Below are 16,325 nucleotides of genomic sequence, written 5' to 3'. Positions count from 1 at the left end.
TGGGTGACATATATGCCCTTCTTCATCAATACTCTTAAACTCATCAATTTTCTTGAATTCATTATCAACAGATTCAATAATATAGAACTTTGACTTGTATATTGATAAATTCCTAAAATTTGTGATTGTTTTTTGTAAATATCTGAGCAAGCTAACCATATTCATCAAGATAATTCATAGAATTAGGTGAATGGTGAAAGATGATGAAGGCAAGGTGCAGCAGAAGGCAGGGTGTGAAGGATTTGACAAGGGAACTTCTGATTGCTACTGCTTTGATGTGTATGATCTCGAGGAGGAGAAATTAGGTCCAGGATTGACCTGACAATGGATTTGATGAAGTCGATGACGGAGGAGGCGTCGCCATCGTCTTCGGAGTCAATTGAGGTCGATGGTGGGGGTGTGTTGTCGGTGTGTGTATGCGTGTGTGTGTGTTTTGAGTTCGTGGTATACACTCTTGGGTATGTGTGTGATCGAGTTAAAATGGGTGTGTAAGTGTGTGTGTTTTGAGTTGTAGTTGTGTTTGTTTTTTTGAGTTGTAGGTGTGTGCTTTTTTATGAGTTGAGGTGTATGTATGTATCTGTGAAGTGTTTGTTTAAGCTTCAATGTGTTTCGACAGTGAAGAAGACGAAGTGTATGTATGTATATGTGAGAGAGAGAGAGAGAGTATTGTGGGGTTGAGTGGTGGCTCCCATTCTTTTTTTTTTTCTTTTTTAGTATTAAAATAATTATAGAAAAAAGAAAAAAGAAAAATAAAAGGGCATAATTATCTTTTCAAGTGTATTTTTTGGACCAAAATCACAGAAAATTATTGATTTTGAGTTAAAAAGTTTTTAGACTTTATCCACAGTTTTTTGAATATCACAGGACCAAATTTACAGTTTTATCTAAAAGAATTCATTAAGAGTATATTGATAATTTTACATGAACCTAACCTTTATTTTGTAAGAGAGTCAAATAGACATCTAACATAATCATTGTGTGCTAAGTTTTATCGAAATCAACCACTAAGTTTTGTAAAAATAGACCCTCATACAAAAAAAAAAGTTTCATAAAATCTGTTTTAAAAACCATAAAGGTCTTTTGTGAAATTTTATCTATAATTTATTATTTTATTAGAAAGGACCAGTAGTCATTGATGGAAATTGAATGGACATACGGGACGGGACATAAGAGATTGAGACTTTTAAAGGTACATAATGATCCAGTGGGCTTTTAAAGTTAATGTGCTACTCACATGAATGGTCTTAACTCTTAATGCCTTGTATCAACAAGACTTTGGTTACAGCGACACCAATCATCGTCAAATTGCAGAGTCGCCATTGATCATCTCTCTCTCTCTCTCTCTCTCTCTCTCTCTCTCTGAAACACACAGTATAAGATACAGAGATAAAGGATGGTAAGAGAAGTATCGGAAAGCTGTATGGATAGCTTGTTAACGGAGATTGTATCGTCGTATTGCAACCGATTCTACGCCAATAAGCCGGAGCTCGCTGCTCGGAGAATCGAAGCAATTGGTTACCAGGTCGGCCATCAGCTCTCTGAAAGGTACGTAAATCACCTAACACATACACACACAAATTCAATTCAACCTCAATTTGTATATCATATCGCGAAATGATTCTATTTATTAAGATTGTAGGTCAGTTTTGTTGGGTATTGGTTATGTTTCCTATATCTGTATTTAGCGATCCAAATTTGCTCACTCTTTTGACTATCAGTTAACATAAACTAGGGTTCTTTCCAATTAAACTACCTCCACAGATATTTCATATCACCACTCTAGGATTATAAACTGTTGAATTAAGAATTTTTCAGGATTTTACATACATACATTTAAATTATAGAGTGTCTTGTTATTAAAATCAATCTTCTTATTCGTATTTCACTATGAGATACCTTAGTATGTCGACAAAAAAACAGTTAGGCAACTGAAACATAGGGTGATACACCAGCTCAAAACAATATATATTGAACTCATCTTAGAATTTTGGAAAAGAAACCTTTTATTAAGTGTATGTTGAAACTTGAAACCAATAAAATCATCCAAATCCTAGTTATATTCTATATGTAGTATTATAGTCATTGAAAATGGTGAGTTTTGATTGTTTTGTCAGGTATACAATGGAGCGCCCAAGGTTTAGTGATCACCTAGAAGCAATCAAGTTTATCTGCAAGGATTTCTGGTCAGAGCTCTTCAAGAAGCAGATAGACAATTTAAAGACTAATCATAGAGTAAAACTTCATATCCCAAGTTCTACAACTAAAAGTCATTGTTTTAAATGTTTAATTTGGTGTCCTGTTGGGTTTTTTTGTTACAGGGTACATTTGTATTGCAGGATAATAAATTCCGGTGGCTTTCACGCATGTCAGGAGATCCATCAATGGAGATCTCTGGTGCTTCTCAAGATCCTTCTGCCATGTCTGAAAACAAAGCAGCACAAGCAACAGGCATGCATCTTTACTTCCCTTGTGGAATTATAAGAGGAGCACTTTCAACTTTGGGAATCCCTTGTGCTGTTTCAGCTGATATTTCAAACCTTCCTGCATGTAAGTCTCCAAGTGCCTTCTCTGTAAAAAGAAATAAATATTCAGTATATGATAAATTATTACAATCACATAGACTAAATTTCTTAAAGACAAGATAAACGAATCTTGTGAAATCCAAATCAAGATCATAAATCATTAATTGTTTGTAATGTTGTTGAGGGGTTTTTTTCAGGTTCGTTTGTGGTGCGGATAAAGGTGTAGGGATGAGTAGAAGAGTTTATAAAGTAGGCCGAGAGGTACTCGACTTTTTCCTGATCTTCAAACCAAGCTCTATATATACCTTTCGTTTTCTCTTTCATGATTATGTAAGTAAACAGGATTTGAAACAAAGTAATTTAGGTGTTAATAAAAGTTGGTGATTTTTATGGTTACGAATAAAAATTGTTACAGTATGGCTTCAAAACTGCAGAATTTGTGTTTAATATCATAGTCAATGTGTAGATATTTTATAAGTTGGTTTTGTAAATCGTATGAAGATCAAGTTTGTTGTTTATAACTAGTGCACCTAGAAGTTTCTAAACTGATTTTGGCTTTTCAAAAATTTTAGACAAAATTACATAAATGGTCCATATAATTTACCAAAGTCATAGTTCAGACCCTAACTTAACTTTATTTTATTGACGTAAAATTTGCTTTTGCTTATTGCCTTAGTTGATACTCTAGAATTCATAAGCATTATCACTCATATTTTAAAGTTTGTAACTCTCCACTTAGAGATTCCATTGCATATATTTGATTGAAGTGATTCGATCAAATGTTATACCGTTATAAGTGGTTTATCTTGTAAATAAGAAAGTGTGATCTTGTAATATTGTTTGACTTCTACCTTTAAAAAACTTATATTTTAGTGGATCACGTCACATAGTGAATTCAACGAGGCAGATATTCGTTGTGAATTGATAAAAACTAGGAAAAGGTCCGTGCGTTGCACGAGTCTTTTTGGAAAAAAATAAAGGACAGAAGAATATGTTAGGCGAAAATGACAAAGAATAAAGGAAAAGATGTTGAATTTAGCAACTTTTTAGAAAACATGTGGCGGAAGTCTGAATGTTAAAAAGTTCGGGTTGATAATAGATGGAAAAAATATCAAAATAGAAGAGTGTTGGAAAATGGGAGGCTAAACTGTAAATGAATTAAAGAAACGAAGCATTTTTGGGAAAATATAAAAAACATATGATAAAAGTCACAAATAAATCTTTTTAGAAAAAAAAAATAAAAGGCAACAGACAAAAATGAAAAAAAAAATAAAGAAAATGAGTTGAATTTAACAACTTTTTAGAAAATATGTGGTGAAAGTCTGAATGTTAAAAAGTTTTAAGCACTTTTGGGAAAATAAAAAAAACATGTGAGTAAAATAAAAAATGAAGAAGGTTATTGTTCATTGTAAAATGTTAAAGTTTAGTGGCACTAATATAAAGAATCAGTGTAAAAAAATAAAAAAAAAATTTAATAGCAAAAATGTAAAGAAGTAAAAGTGAAGTGGCTAAATTATGAATTAGAAAAGGCTAGTCTTGAAATGCGCCATGCGCTTTAATATATATATATATATATATATATATATATATATATATATATATATATATATATATATATATATATATATATATACACTAGTGGTGTACCCGCGCAAAGCGGCGGACGACAAATAGTTTATTTTGGCAATTGGTTTTATTCTGAAACATTTTATATTTCAGGAAACAAAATGTAGATACATATTGTTATCCGTCATTGTGGCAACGAATAGTTGTAACACTCGCAATGCAAAGGAAAAAAATGCTTAGTATGCACAAGTTCGGGCCCTTAGTCGACACAACCTAAACGAGAATCGAAGGTCTCGTAAATAGTAGCACAACGGTAAAAAGTCTGACGAAAACGGACGTCGGATGAAGAAGTTATGAATTTTTAACGGATTTTCTGTCCCGGTTTGTTAAAAAATAATAATATAAAAATAAAGTCAAAATTTTCCGACGAAGTCTAAACGAAAGTTGTAGAGCATAATTTTCTCTACGCGTGCATATAAAGAACGTCAAAAACGGAGACCGTATGAGAAAGTTATGGATTTTACAAGATTTGGCACATTTTTCGAGAAATTTCGCATGGATTGGAGCTGGACACGTCACCCTCGCATGCGAGGCTTCCACGTGTCGGACACGTGTTAGCTGCTGATTGGGCCGCAGTACGCGTGTCACCCGCTGATTGGTCCGAAGTCGTCATAGGCGCCTCCTGATTAGACCGAAGTCCGGTCCTCTCCTAGTCCGACACGTATCGGAGGAGCCACCCTTCTCGCTTCTCCTTCTGACGCGTGGCTGCTGACTCGCCCCGTGTCCGAAGTGGTGGACCAATCCGAGCATCGCACCTGGCCTCCCTCGCATGCGCGCCACCTGCCCTCGCTGCTGCCACGCGCTTCGCCCCCTCGCTGCCGCGTGTCCCTTCTCGGCCGAAGCTCCGGATCTCCTCTCCTATAAATAGGAGCCTTGCGAACCCTCCCGGGTAAAAATGGGATTTTGCCATTTTTGACCCCTTTTTCCATATTTTTACTATCCCGACATCCCCCGAAGCCCCGGTACTTATTCCAAAGCCCGAAACACGCCCCGAGATTCTCGAGAAGCCCGAAAAATTTATCTTTTCGGTTTTGAAGCCCGACCTTTCGCAGAGCCCGGTTTCTCAATAAAACTCCCGGTTTTATTAGAAACGATCGTTTTAGGAAACGAATTGCTGCCCGATTTTTCATTAAATCAGGTGAGTGTGTACTCACTTTCATCTTACACATAGATATGGAGTATTTTATATAAAATAAGTGCTATGTGTATATATGTTGTTTGTTTATTCGAGATGGATGTTGAATGAATGTTTTATACATGTTTAAAATGATTTAAAATGTATATATATTTTATCTTCGAATATGTTGGGTAAAACATGGGTAGATAAAGTATGAGGGATAGAAGTACAGTATAGATGTACGTTGGTAGCTATGAATTTTGTACAGTATAGATGTACGTTGGTAGCTACGGATTTAGTATGTTGGCAGCTATGGACTTAGTGCCTGTTGTATAAATCTTGGCGACGATGTGACTTCGTGCCTATTAGATAAACCCTGGTGACGATGTGACTTCGTGCCTATTAGATAAACCTTGGTGACGATGTGACTTCGTGCCTATTGTATAAACCCTGACGACTATGAGACGTAGTGCCTATTGTATAAACCCTGGCGACTATGAGACGTAGTGCCTATTGTATAAACCTTAGCGACTATGAGACGTAGTGCCTATTGTATAAACCCCGGCGACTATGTGACGTAGTGCCTGTTGTATGAACCTTGGGCAGCGATGGACTTCGTGCCTATTCCTTAGGATGAATCCTTAGGAATGAGTGAGATTTGATTCTTAGGTTAAATCCTTAAGAAATAAATAAGATAATGGAGATTGGGTAATTGGGTTGATTGTTTGATGTTAAAGCATAATAAATTATTTATTGTGGGTTGAAAACCCTATATGCTCAACAGGCTCCCAAGTCTGACCCACTCAGTTTGTTTGTATCACAGGTATCGATACGAAGTTACTTTACACTGAGAGATTAAAAGAGATATAGATCACTAGTGTAAGTGAGTGTAAGTTCTGTTTATGCTTATGTTTCTGTATTGACGATGACATCACAATGGTTTAAGTGAATAAAATACATTTCTTCAGAAATGATTTGATAATATAATTATCATGTTTTTATGGGAACAAATTCCGCAACACCTTTTAAAATGATTACTCTGATTTTATTTTAAAAAGCATAAACGAAATCGGTCTTTTCTGGCCGAGAAATTAGGGGATGTCACACATATGACCTCGCAAGAGTCATCACCGATGACCTGGAAGTAAAACCTTCCCTTATTCGGACTTGTCCAGGTGACACTGGACTTATTCACATGCAAATATGGATGAAAGCGAGTCATGAACCAAGGTAAATGGCCCAAAAACAAAATTATTGTTTTGGGTTACGATCATAACTCTATTTATGTATGGTTTCAAAATATAATAAACTAACCGTTTTTGTTAAGAAAATTTGCATCAATGTTTTTGGTTTAATGTAAAAATATGTTGCTATTTTTGTGTTAAAAATAGTTTGTTCTTTTAAAAGTGTTGTTTTTTTGTTTAAAACAAAATTACGATTAATAAAATTTATCGATGTTATTTATTTATTATAAAAATAAGTATAAATAACTTTAAGTTTTTTTGTTAATGCTTATTAGAATTGAAAATTAGATTGTTAAGAGTTCGTTATGAAAGGGAGGTAACTTTATGTTAGGTTTTTTTTTTGGAACGGCTTATGTTAGGTTTTGAAAAAAATTAATTTGTTTATTTTTTGTTATTAATCATTATTATTTATATTCCGATAACTTTTGCTGTGATCAAATTTTTTCGCTTACGTATATTAATTGCAACAATGTTAAAATGAAAACCATAACTCATCAAATGAAATGACCTATAATTACTTAAAAGTCAACAGAATTCACTTCCACACGATCCTTGTTTTTTGTATGATATACCTGTAAACTTTTCCAGTTTTCCAATACTTGTTTCTTAAAATCCAGATCCTGTGGTAGAAAACACGCATATAGTACAATTAGAAGAGCTTTACCATCTATAAAAAAGGCACCGGTCACTTTCTTTTTCTTTCCATTCCTTTTTCTTGAATTTCCAATTCTCAATTAAATCAATACAACAAAAGACACAACTCCAATGCATTACATCTTGCTATGTGTACTCACCAATTTTCAACTTATCCACTTCTCGAAAAAAAATGATAAAAGCAAAAAAGAAGAATTTTTAGAGATTTTACAAAAACATTACGGCAATGCATAAGGAGTCAACCATGTGATTTTTCCCCTCACCTCCTACTTGAAAAATGATACATTTCAAAAGAGTAGTTATCTTGTTTCCAAATTTATGATGGAAACCTCATCTTTATGTTCCAGTCAATATGCATGTACAAGAATGACCTGGATGATGGCATTTGAAATCAATACACATTTTCTTTCAAAAACATTCTTTTTCTAATGATCATTGTATGCATCTTTTGGTTTACAGTAGTGTCAAAAAAGGAGTATTACACAACAATAAAAATTGGGATGAGATCATACGGTTACCAAGGGTAAAGTCGTCCATTCGCCCAATACCTCTCCAAACAACACCCCAACCCACCCGATCTCTTCCTTGTTTCCATTTCACTCCTCAACCTCTTTAAATCGCCGATCGATCCTTGTGTTTGTGTTTATCAGATAATACTCTGATCAGCAGTCTGGATATCTGTGTTTTCTGATGAATTAAGCTCTAAAAATGCCTACTTTTGTTCAAGATAGTAAGAGCTAATATGATTGTAGTCATACCGATTCCAAGAGGACCCTAGAATCTTAAAATCATCAATAATATTATATATAAATAATTAAATATTAGGATAATTAGACCAAATACATTTGTTCGAACAACTTAAAATCAATTATTTAACGTTAATCCTCTATAATATCGGATTTATCAGTCAACTATCGAACTTGAAGCTTATAAATTAACTAAAGAAAAACAATATTAATAAATTCTTTTAATAGGAAACCAGACATACACACATGTTTATATAATGAGTTTTTCATTAATACTCACATCGGATTGAAGGTAGCCAATTTCTCATGATTGGAGACTAACCCTTTGATTCTCCTACAAAGAAGCTACAGAACCTGAAACACAACAAATATCCCAATCAATAAATAGAGTACCAAATGAATAACCAAAACATGAAACCGGAAAAATGATCTAAGAACCTTAATCACAAAAAGATCCATAAAATCACCAAAACCTAAAATCCAAATAGATCTACGAATATTAATAACTAAAAACCCATAGAGACGATGGTAAATGCTTTCTGCACATTTATAAGATTAAAACAAATTAAAAAAAAAACCTTATCGAATGGATTAGATCGAAGGGGTCCATCTTGGTTTGTTGAATCGACTTCAAAAAAACCCACAAAAACTCAAGATGGATTTTCTCAAAACCACACCCTAGATCTTTTCTACCCAACAATTTGAACAAATAAAGTTGGTTTTTGTTAGTATACAAAATAGCACTCCAAGAACTGTGAGAAATTTCGATGGTGTTGATTGTTGAAGGTGCTATTTTTCAATCTGCTTTATGGATCGAGAGAAAAAGAGAGAGGTGGAGAAATTGAACGATGGGATGAAAGAATAGAAAATAATAATCGATGGTAAATGTTTACCGGTTTAATGAATGGCGATGTCCCCAATCTGTTTCCGGTGGATAGCCCTTTTTGAAATCCCAAACCTATACCTGATATTCAGATAGAACAAAGAGTCGGACTAAGTGTTTTGTAAACCCTAAAAATACATACCAAAGCATCAGAAAGGGCGGTGGTCGTGACTGGTAGCGGTGGGTCGTTGTTTTTTGTAGAGGTTCAAGGAGATTTATGTTAAGAGAGAGCCATAATCGAGAGATATTAGCCGGTGGTTTAGGAGTCAACATATTCAATCAGATGAGGGAATAAAGAGAACTGAGTCAAAATTCCTCGTATATGCATTAGTTGATAATACTTACAGCTTAATGTTTTGTACGACTTAAAAAATATTATTATTTTATTGATTCTTACTTGTACTATTAGCTTAATGACTTGAACGTCTTAAAAAATATTATTATTATATTAAATCTATTTTTAGAATCAGATAGATTTGTTTTATAAGATAGTATATATATATATATATATATATATATATATATATATATATATATATATATATATATATATATATATATATATATATATATATATATATATATATAATGACGGGGAAGTACCTATTTATTTTAGAAGAATCCTCAAATAATCATAACAAATTTTTAACACGTTGAAGCAGCCACAAGTCCATAACAATATATATATATATATATATATATATATATATATATATATATATATATATATATATATATATATATATATATATATATATAGACGGGAAAGTACCTATTTATTTTAGAAGAATCCTCAAATAATCATAACAAATTTTTAACACGTTGAAGCAGCCACACCCCACAAGTCCATAACAAATTTCTTTCGTTGCACTAGTCCCATGCTTCCGGTTGTTATTTAAGTGAGGTTTAAAACATCTACTTCCAATAACAAAATCATTTCAAATAAATAAAAATAAAAATCAAAGCAGTTATCTAAGACTAAATGTAAAAGTATGATAATGAGACCTAAGGTAAATTAAAATAATCAAACATTTTGTTAAACTATATGTTAAAATAAAATATTAGAAGAATGTTTTCTAGCATTGGAGGTAGATATATAGTTGACTACCAATACAAATGCCATTGCTACAATTATATAAATATTTCACTACTAGAAAATCTGAAAATACCTACGACAGAATCCGTAGGTATAGGGGTTACGGAATTGTGACGGAAAACATGGCGTAGCATAAACGCCCGTGGGTAAATAATAGCGACGGATTTGTGACAGATTAGCTACAGAATACCAACGGATATTCCGTCAGAAATCCGTCACTAAATTAGTAAAAAAAATTAAAAAAAAAATCCAGTTTTTACTGCTTAAAATACAGAAAAAAAACCCCAATACATTAAATTTAAAAGCAAATTCTTATTCAACCACACAATTAATAAACATTACAATACACATTGTCGGTTATAACATTGTATTTTGCATCTACTCAATTGATTTCATAAAAGTAACCTAAAAACAAACCAATACAATTCATACAAATACAATACATTTGAATGTATTATCCTACTTTGTACAAGATAATACTTGGACTTAATTTACATTAAAAAAATCATAAAAATGGATGTCCACTTGTATGCGCAAATCTATACATAAGTATACCTTTTAAAGCTCTTAAACCCTTGGATGAAAACCTATAATAAAATCTCAGATTCAATACCCGAGTTAACTACAAAATAAAGAAAAAACAAAAACAAAAAATTGTAGAGAATAACAAGGTACTTTACTTCCGCTGCCAACTTGGGTAGTGTACTTTAACTTCAACTCTTTATAGGATCATACTTTAATTTATTCATATTGCATTGCTACAGATTTGGCATGTGTGTCTATATGTGTAGCACCTGGTTCCTGGTATGTATTTTATTTAAGTATTGTGCATTTTTGGCCTGGGACTCGGCGAGTTGAAGGCCCAACTCGTCGAGTAGAAGCGGATTGGATACGGGATTTAAATGACGGACTCGTCGAGTCGGCCTCCAGACTCGACGAGTAGACTCTGACTGGACAAAACCCCAATCTAAGGGTTTGCACCCTATTTAAGCATCTCATTCAGCCACCCTTCGTCCCTATTGCTTCCAGAAACCCCCCATAGCAAACCCTAACTGTGTGTGTGAAGATCTAAAGGCATTTGTGGTGATTTTTTGTGATTTTAATCACAAGGAAGAAGGAAGGGCCTAGAGGGATCAAGAGAAGACCAAGGGAGTTCAAGTTTGTGCATCATTTGCAGTTCCGAGAAGGTATAAAGTCAGTACCTTGCTTGTTCATTTGCTAGATCCCTTTTTTGGGAGATTTAGGGCTTTTATAAGCCATTCTTGGTGACCAACCATGATTGCAAGCATGGTTGGGGGTTGAGGCTTCAGATCTAGGTCCATGAAGGAGTTACAAGGCAGAAAAGGGCTGCTTCTGCACCCATGGAAGCCCCCATGCAACTTAAGAGTCTCTTTTAGAGCCTTTTAGGCTCAAAGTCCCATGCATGCATGTAAAGTTCGTAACTTTACGTGCTAGATCGAGTTTAGGGACCTAGATCTATCATTTGGACAAGCGTTGTACGCCAGAAATCGAAGAAATAGACTTGGACAGTATCGACTCGACGAGTCGTTCTTGGGACTCGGTGAGTACGAGGTTAGACTCCCCTTTTCTGTTATGGGTCAAAGAGACCCAGTGGAGTGCTGGAAAGGTTTTAGAGGGTCCAGGGGAGTGACCCAACGTATTGGGCTAAGCCATAGTCCTGGAGTTCATAGGACTCGACGAGTGCATGAACAGACTCGGCGAGTCCAAGGCAATCTCCCAACTCTTGAAGATAAACTCGACGAGTTGTTCATACAACTCGGCGAGTCGAGGACAGGACTGGTTCTTAGGATGAGGATGAACTCGACGAGTTGTTCATACAACTCGACGAGTCGGATGAAGGTTCATTCGATGCTCGTATAGAAGGAGAACTCGTCGAGTCATTTCTAAACTAGACGAGTAGAGACGTGGATGAGGACAGTTAAAAGGTTAGGGACTCGACGAGTTGGTGGCCCAACTCGGCGAGTCAGGTCAACTGGAAGTTGACTTTGACTTGGACTTGGTCAGGGGTAAAATAGTCATTTTAACCTAAGAGTAGATATCAGATTCTGACTGAGTGTTTTGTGGGGATTATAGCCGGAGGATTTCCGGAGCAGCAGCAGACAGAGATTTCCCGCACAGAGTATCAGCAGCTACTCGTACGAGGTGAGTTACCTTCCAGTAGCGGTGGGTCTACGGCCACAATGCCAGCCCACCAGTAGGAGTTGTATGTTAGATGATCGTCTTTGTGATATCATCTAGGTTTGCTACTACCTGATATGTTGTATGCTGGCATGATATGTAATATGTGATAGTAGTAGAGTTCGGTTGTTAGGACCGAAGGGTAGGTCAGGCACCCCAGATATGTCTGACAGTATGTGATGATATGTTTATATGCTGGCATGATATGTTATATGTGATAGTGGTAGTAGGAGGGGAATAGTCCCCAAGTTCGGTTGTTAGGACCGAATGGTAGTTCGGACACCCCAGATATGTCTGATAGTATGTTTATGTTATGATATATGTGATAGTAGCAATAGGGGGTGGAATAGTCCCCGCGGGTCGGTTGTTAGGACCGACGGGTAGGTCAGCACCCCAGAACGGCTTGACACGGGTAGGTCAGCACCCTAGATGGCTTGACATGGGTAGGTCGGCACCCCAGAATGGCCGTACCGGGTAGGTCGGCACCCCAGAATGGTCGTACCGGGTAGGTCGGGCACCCCAGAATTGCCCGGCAGTATGTATGCTATATGATTGTATGGTATGTGGTACGATGGGGGAACTCACTAAGCTTCGTGCTTACAGTTTACAGTTTTGGTTTCAGGTACCTCTTCAGCGAAGGGGAAGGAGCTGGCGCGGTAGCGGCACATCATACACACACGCATGGGTTTCCGCACTTGAGATATTCTGGGATTGTACTCTGACATGTTACAACTTTGTGATTTGGGTTTTCATACATGATATATCGATTTACGAAATGATATATTTTTACGTAGTTTTCTTATGAATGTTTTTATAATCAATTAATTAAAATGAAATTTTTGGACTCGAAATTTGGGATGTTACAATATGTATGTGTATGTGTGTGTTTATGTGTTTGTGTGCATGTATGGGGGTGTGTGTGTGTGTGTGCGTCTAAGTGTGTTTATATGTGTATATATGCGTTCATGTGTGTATATATATGTGTATATATATATATATATATATATGTGTGTGTGTGTGTGTGTGTATGTATGTATTGATGGGTTTTATACATAGTAAACAATCATATGTGTGCATGCAACCCTAATTTGAGGATCTATGTTTTTCACTATTAGACATACAAGCATTGAACATAAAAACTAGAAACCCTAGGAGGCACATGTAATTTTCGAAATTAACATATAATTAAGGTTAGGATACATACCTTTATTGTTATATTGCAATAACAAACAAATCCTTGAAGATCTTGAACTTTGGTAGCAAGCGCCATAAGTATCGCGCCTCTAATGGCTCACAAACAAACCTAGCAACCACGGATTCATATGGAGAGAGAAGGGAAGTGGAAAATTTGGCTCTAAGCCTTTCTTGAAGTGCATAGGACGAAATCCAACCCTATAGGGGTTTATATAGGTGATAAGGAAGGTTTAGGATAAGGCAGGTGTATCTTAGATAACCCTAATCCCTTAACCTCCTCTCTAAGGCTTCCAAGGCACCCTTAGAGCCCAAGGAAACCCTAGGAAACTCTAGATTTCGTTCCCCACCTCTAAGGGAGGTTCTAGAACTCTCAATGCTCAACTTTTGAACATTGTCACCTTTAGTCCCTGCAGTTTCAATTAATTCCTTTAATCCTAAAATTAATTCCATATTAATTTCTGATTAAATATTAATTAAACAATATGATTTCTAATTAATATATTATATCCATAATACATTAATAAATCATTTATCTTGATTTCAAATTAATTTATTAACCAAGTAATAAATTAATAAATCATTCTTCTCTCTCTAACAGTTATCCTATTCAATTGCCAGGTTTGAAGGCAACCCAAAAGGACATTGCTACTATCAATTCAAGTACATACCAATTATAGTTATGGGCTTAGACACCTAATCAAACAGTCTCCCACTTGGATAAGTCTAATAACTATTGTTGCAAGTATAACTTCAAAATTTGACTAGCAAATTTTAGCTACCAAAAGCCGATGTCGAACTTTGATCTTATCATTAACGCGTCCTTTAGATAAGGGATCATATATTCCTCCATTCTACATATCGTATGAACTGAGACATGGATTTTAATCATACTCTCTGTTCATGTGTTGTTTCCCGATTTCTGATTTATGACGACTGACAACAGACTACAATTGAACACATCAACTTAGTCCCGGCTTGGCCAAGCGCTTAGGGTGTCATCACTAAATCATCGAGGGCCCCACATATATCGCTTTTATCCCACACTGGGTAAAAGGAACGGATAAACTTCGACTAAAATGCTCGCTTGTACCTACTCATCAAATCACACACAACAATATGTTTTATAACACCAAGTTACTGGTGCGTTTACATATTATCAATGTGCAACCGACTTGTAAATTACAACTCACATGTCTCGGTTTCAAGAATATAAGATATTATCATCTCACCAATCACTCGTGATAAAATCTATGAAGCGATCCAAGTGAGCATGAGTTTAATCCAATGTTCAAATCTTAATTCATAAGCACCCATGAACGTTGTAGCAAACTTTTGCTATGTCTAATACACTTTAGACAATCTACAAGCCAATTCATGACAGTCTTCTTTCATACCTACTTCCAAAGTATGAGCGACTGTGGATGGTTTGAATAATCTTATTATTCGGGAAGTCAAAACATGCATAGTGAAACACAATAATAATCGAATCCAATATGGCCCTAAACTTTTGAGTATAATTAAAACTCCTTTTATTTACTCACCATATTGATTACACATTATTCATTGTATAATGTTTCGGATAATCAACTTATTACTTGAATTATAACAGCAGTTGTCCCATGCACCAAGCATGCACACTCTGTTTACCTATGGTCCATACTTTGTGAAATAGATCAATTGAAAACATTTCCAATGATGCTCATTTGACAACTCCTAATCCTTATCGTTAGTGTAAGAACACAAAATTCTCGCCACTACTAGAATATGTTAGATTCTAACATTTTATGCAACGATCCTTTCGTAATGCCACAAAACAAAGACTCGGCCAATGGAATTACAAAGTGCTCTATTATGAAGTCTCACATTCAAAGTACATTCCTTTGAACATCCTTCTTGCATAAAAGTTTCTAATCTAGACATAGATTCATAACGCTCAACTCCCAATATGGAAACATTTCCATATTTGCCATATGACGACTCATTCTAAATAGAGTCTTATCTATTTATAATAACATCAATATGTTTCATTCAATACTTTACTTCCAACTACGCACAAGCGACCAATTCTTAGCGAACCTCAAATTGTCCTTGACAGTTGTTTAATCAATTTAGTCAAATCCGGTTATGATCCTTTTCCCTCTTAATGCCCTAAGCATTTGGAAAATTAGAACGGTCGGATATTATAGCATATGCAATCGATCCTATACCCAAAGCGCATGGGACGCCATTCATAATGTCATACATAAAGACGTGATACTTTACCAGTCTCCTGCTATAATATTTCTAGTTGCCATATTCTCATACTTTTGATTATGAAGAGGGATGCCGTAATCATAACCAAATTTTGAGAACGCAATTATCCTTTCCATATATAGAATTTCCTTACGCTGAACCATTTCAACATAACATTCATATATATTTGACTAAATTTGACTAAAATTTCTCGATCCAAGCTTTTATATTTTGAAACGAAATATAATATTCTCTCCCTTAATTATAGCAAAACAACTATTCAACCCCTGCAACTTTGCAAAGTGAACCTTTTGTTTTCTATAATTAATGTTGCTACATTGCAATACTTGACATAATGATCATGCTCCCACTAACATGATGATTATCTTCTTACCAGCATAACACTTATGCTCCCACTAGCTTTGACACGTATTCAGACAACAGTTGGACTTCTAGAAATCAATACTCATTGACTTCCGAAAGTTCATATTTCTGATACGATATGCTTCGATAAGCCTTTATCTAAGCTTCTCAAACTCATACACCTTTCCTTAGATGGCTCACATGTGTGTCTAAACAATTCTAGAACTTATAGCAATAAGTTTCGAATGTTCAAACTAATTGCCAAATCTCATAATTCAAACTATGAAGAGGGATGTCGTAATCATAATCGAATTTGAGAATGCAATTTACACAATCGTTATCTCCTTAAAATATCTCTTAGTGAAAGCGTTTCCTCACAATCATTTTCATGAAGGAGAGAAACCTTATGACACTTAGATTTTATGGTGTATGTGTTCCTATCCATGTGA

The 16,325-nt window shown here is 35.2% G+C and overlaps 1 protein-coding gene across 1 annotated transcript; it reads left to right on the top strand.

Moving 5' to 3' along the window:
- Positions 1 to 1,021: 1,021 nt before the first annotated feature.
- On the top strand, positions 1,022 to 2,969 carry LOC145115568 (uncharacterized). Its single transcript, XM_079051880.1, has 4 exons — positions 1,022 to 1,545; positions 2,115 to 2,232; positions 2,319 to 2,547; positions 2,720 to 2,969. The coding sequence occupies exons 1-4, from the start codon at positions 1,394 to 1,396 to the stop codon at positions 2,746 to 2,748; spliced, it is 528 nt and encodes a 175-aa protein (XP_078908006.1). The 5' UTR covers positions 1,022 to 1,393; the 3' UTR covers positions 2,749 to 2,969.
- The last annotated feature ends 13,356 nt before the right edge of the window (positions 2,970 to 16,325 follow it).

Source organism: Lactuca virosa, chromosome 5 (assembly GCF_052849685.1).
Source record: "Lactuca virosa cultivar CGN04683 chromosome 5, Lactuca_virosa_CGN04683_v6, whole genome shotgun sequence".
NCBI classification, from domain to species: Eukaryota; Viridiplantae; Streptophyta; class Magnoliopsida; order Asterales; family Asteraceae; genus Lactuca; species Lactuca virosa.
Note: the sequence above shows the minus strand (reverse complement) of the source record. Positions and strands in the feature narration are given on the sequence as shown.

What these genes read in the sequence shown, in the direction of transcription:
- LOC145115568 (XM_079051880.1), top strand. Translation starts at nt 1,394, where the DNA reads ATGGTAAGAGAAGTATCGGAAAGCTGTATGGATAGCTTGTTAACGGAG. An exon ending in GGCCATCAGCTCTCTGAAAG is followed by an intron (nt 1,546 to 2,114) that starts GTACGTAAATCA and finishes TTGTTTTGTCAG; the next exon opens with GTATACAATGGAGCGCCCAA. An exon ending in TATTTCAAACCTTCCTGCAT is followed by an intron (nt 2,548 to 2,719) that starts GTAAGTCTCCAA and finishes GGTTTTTTTCAG; the next exon opens with GTTCGTTTGTGGTGCGGATA.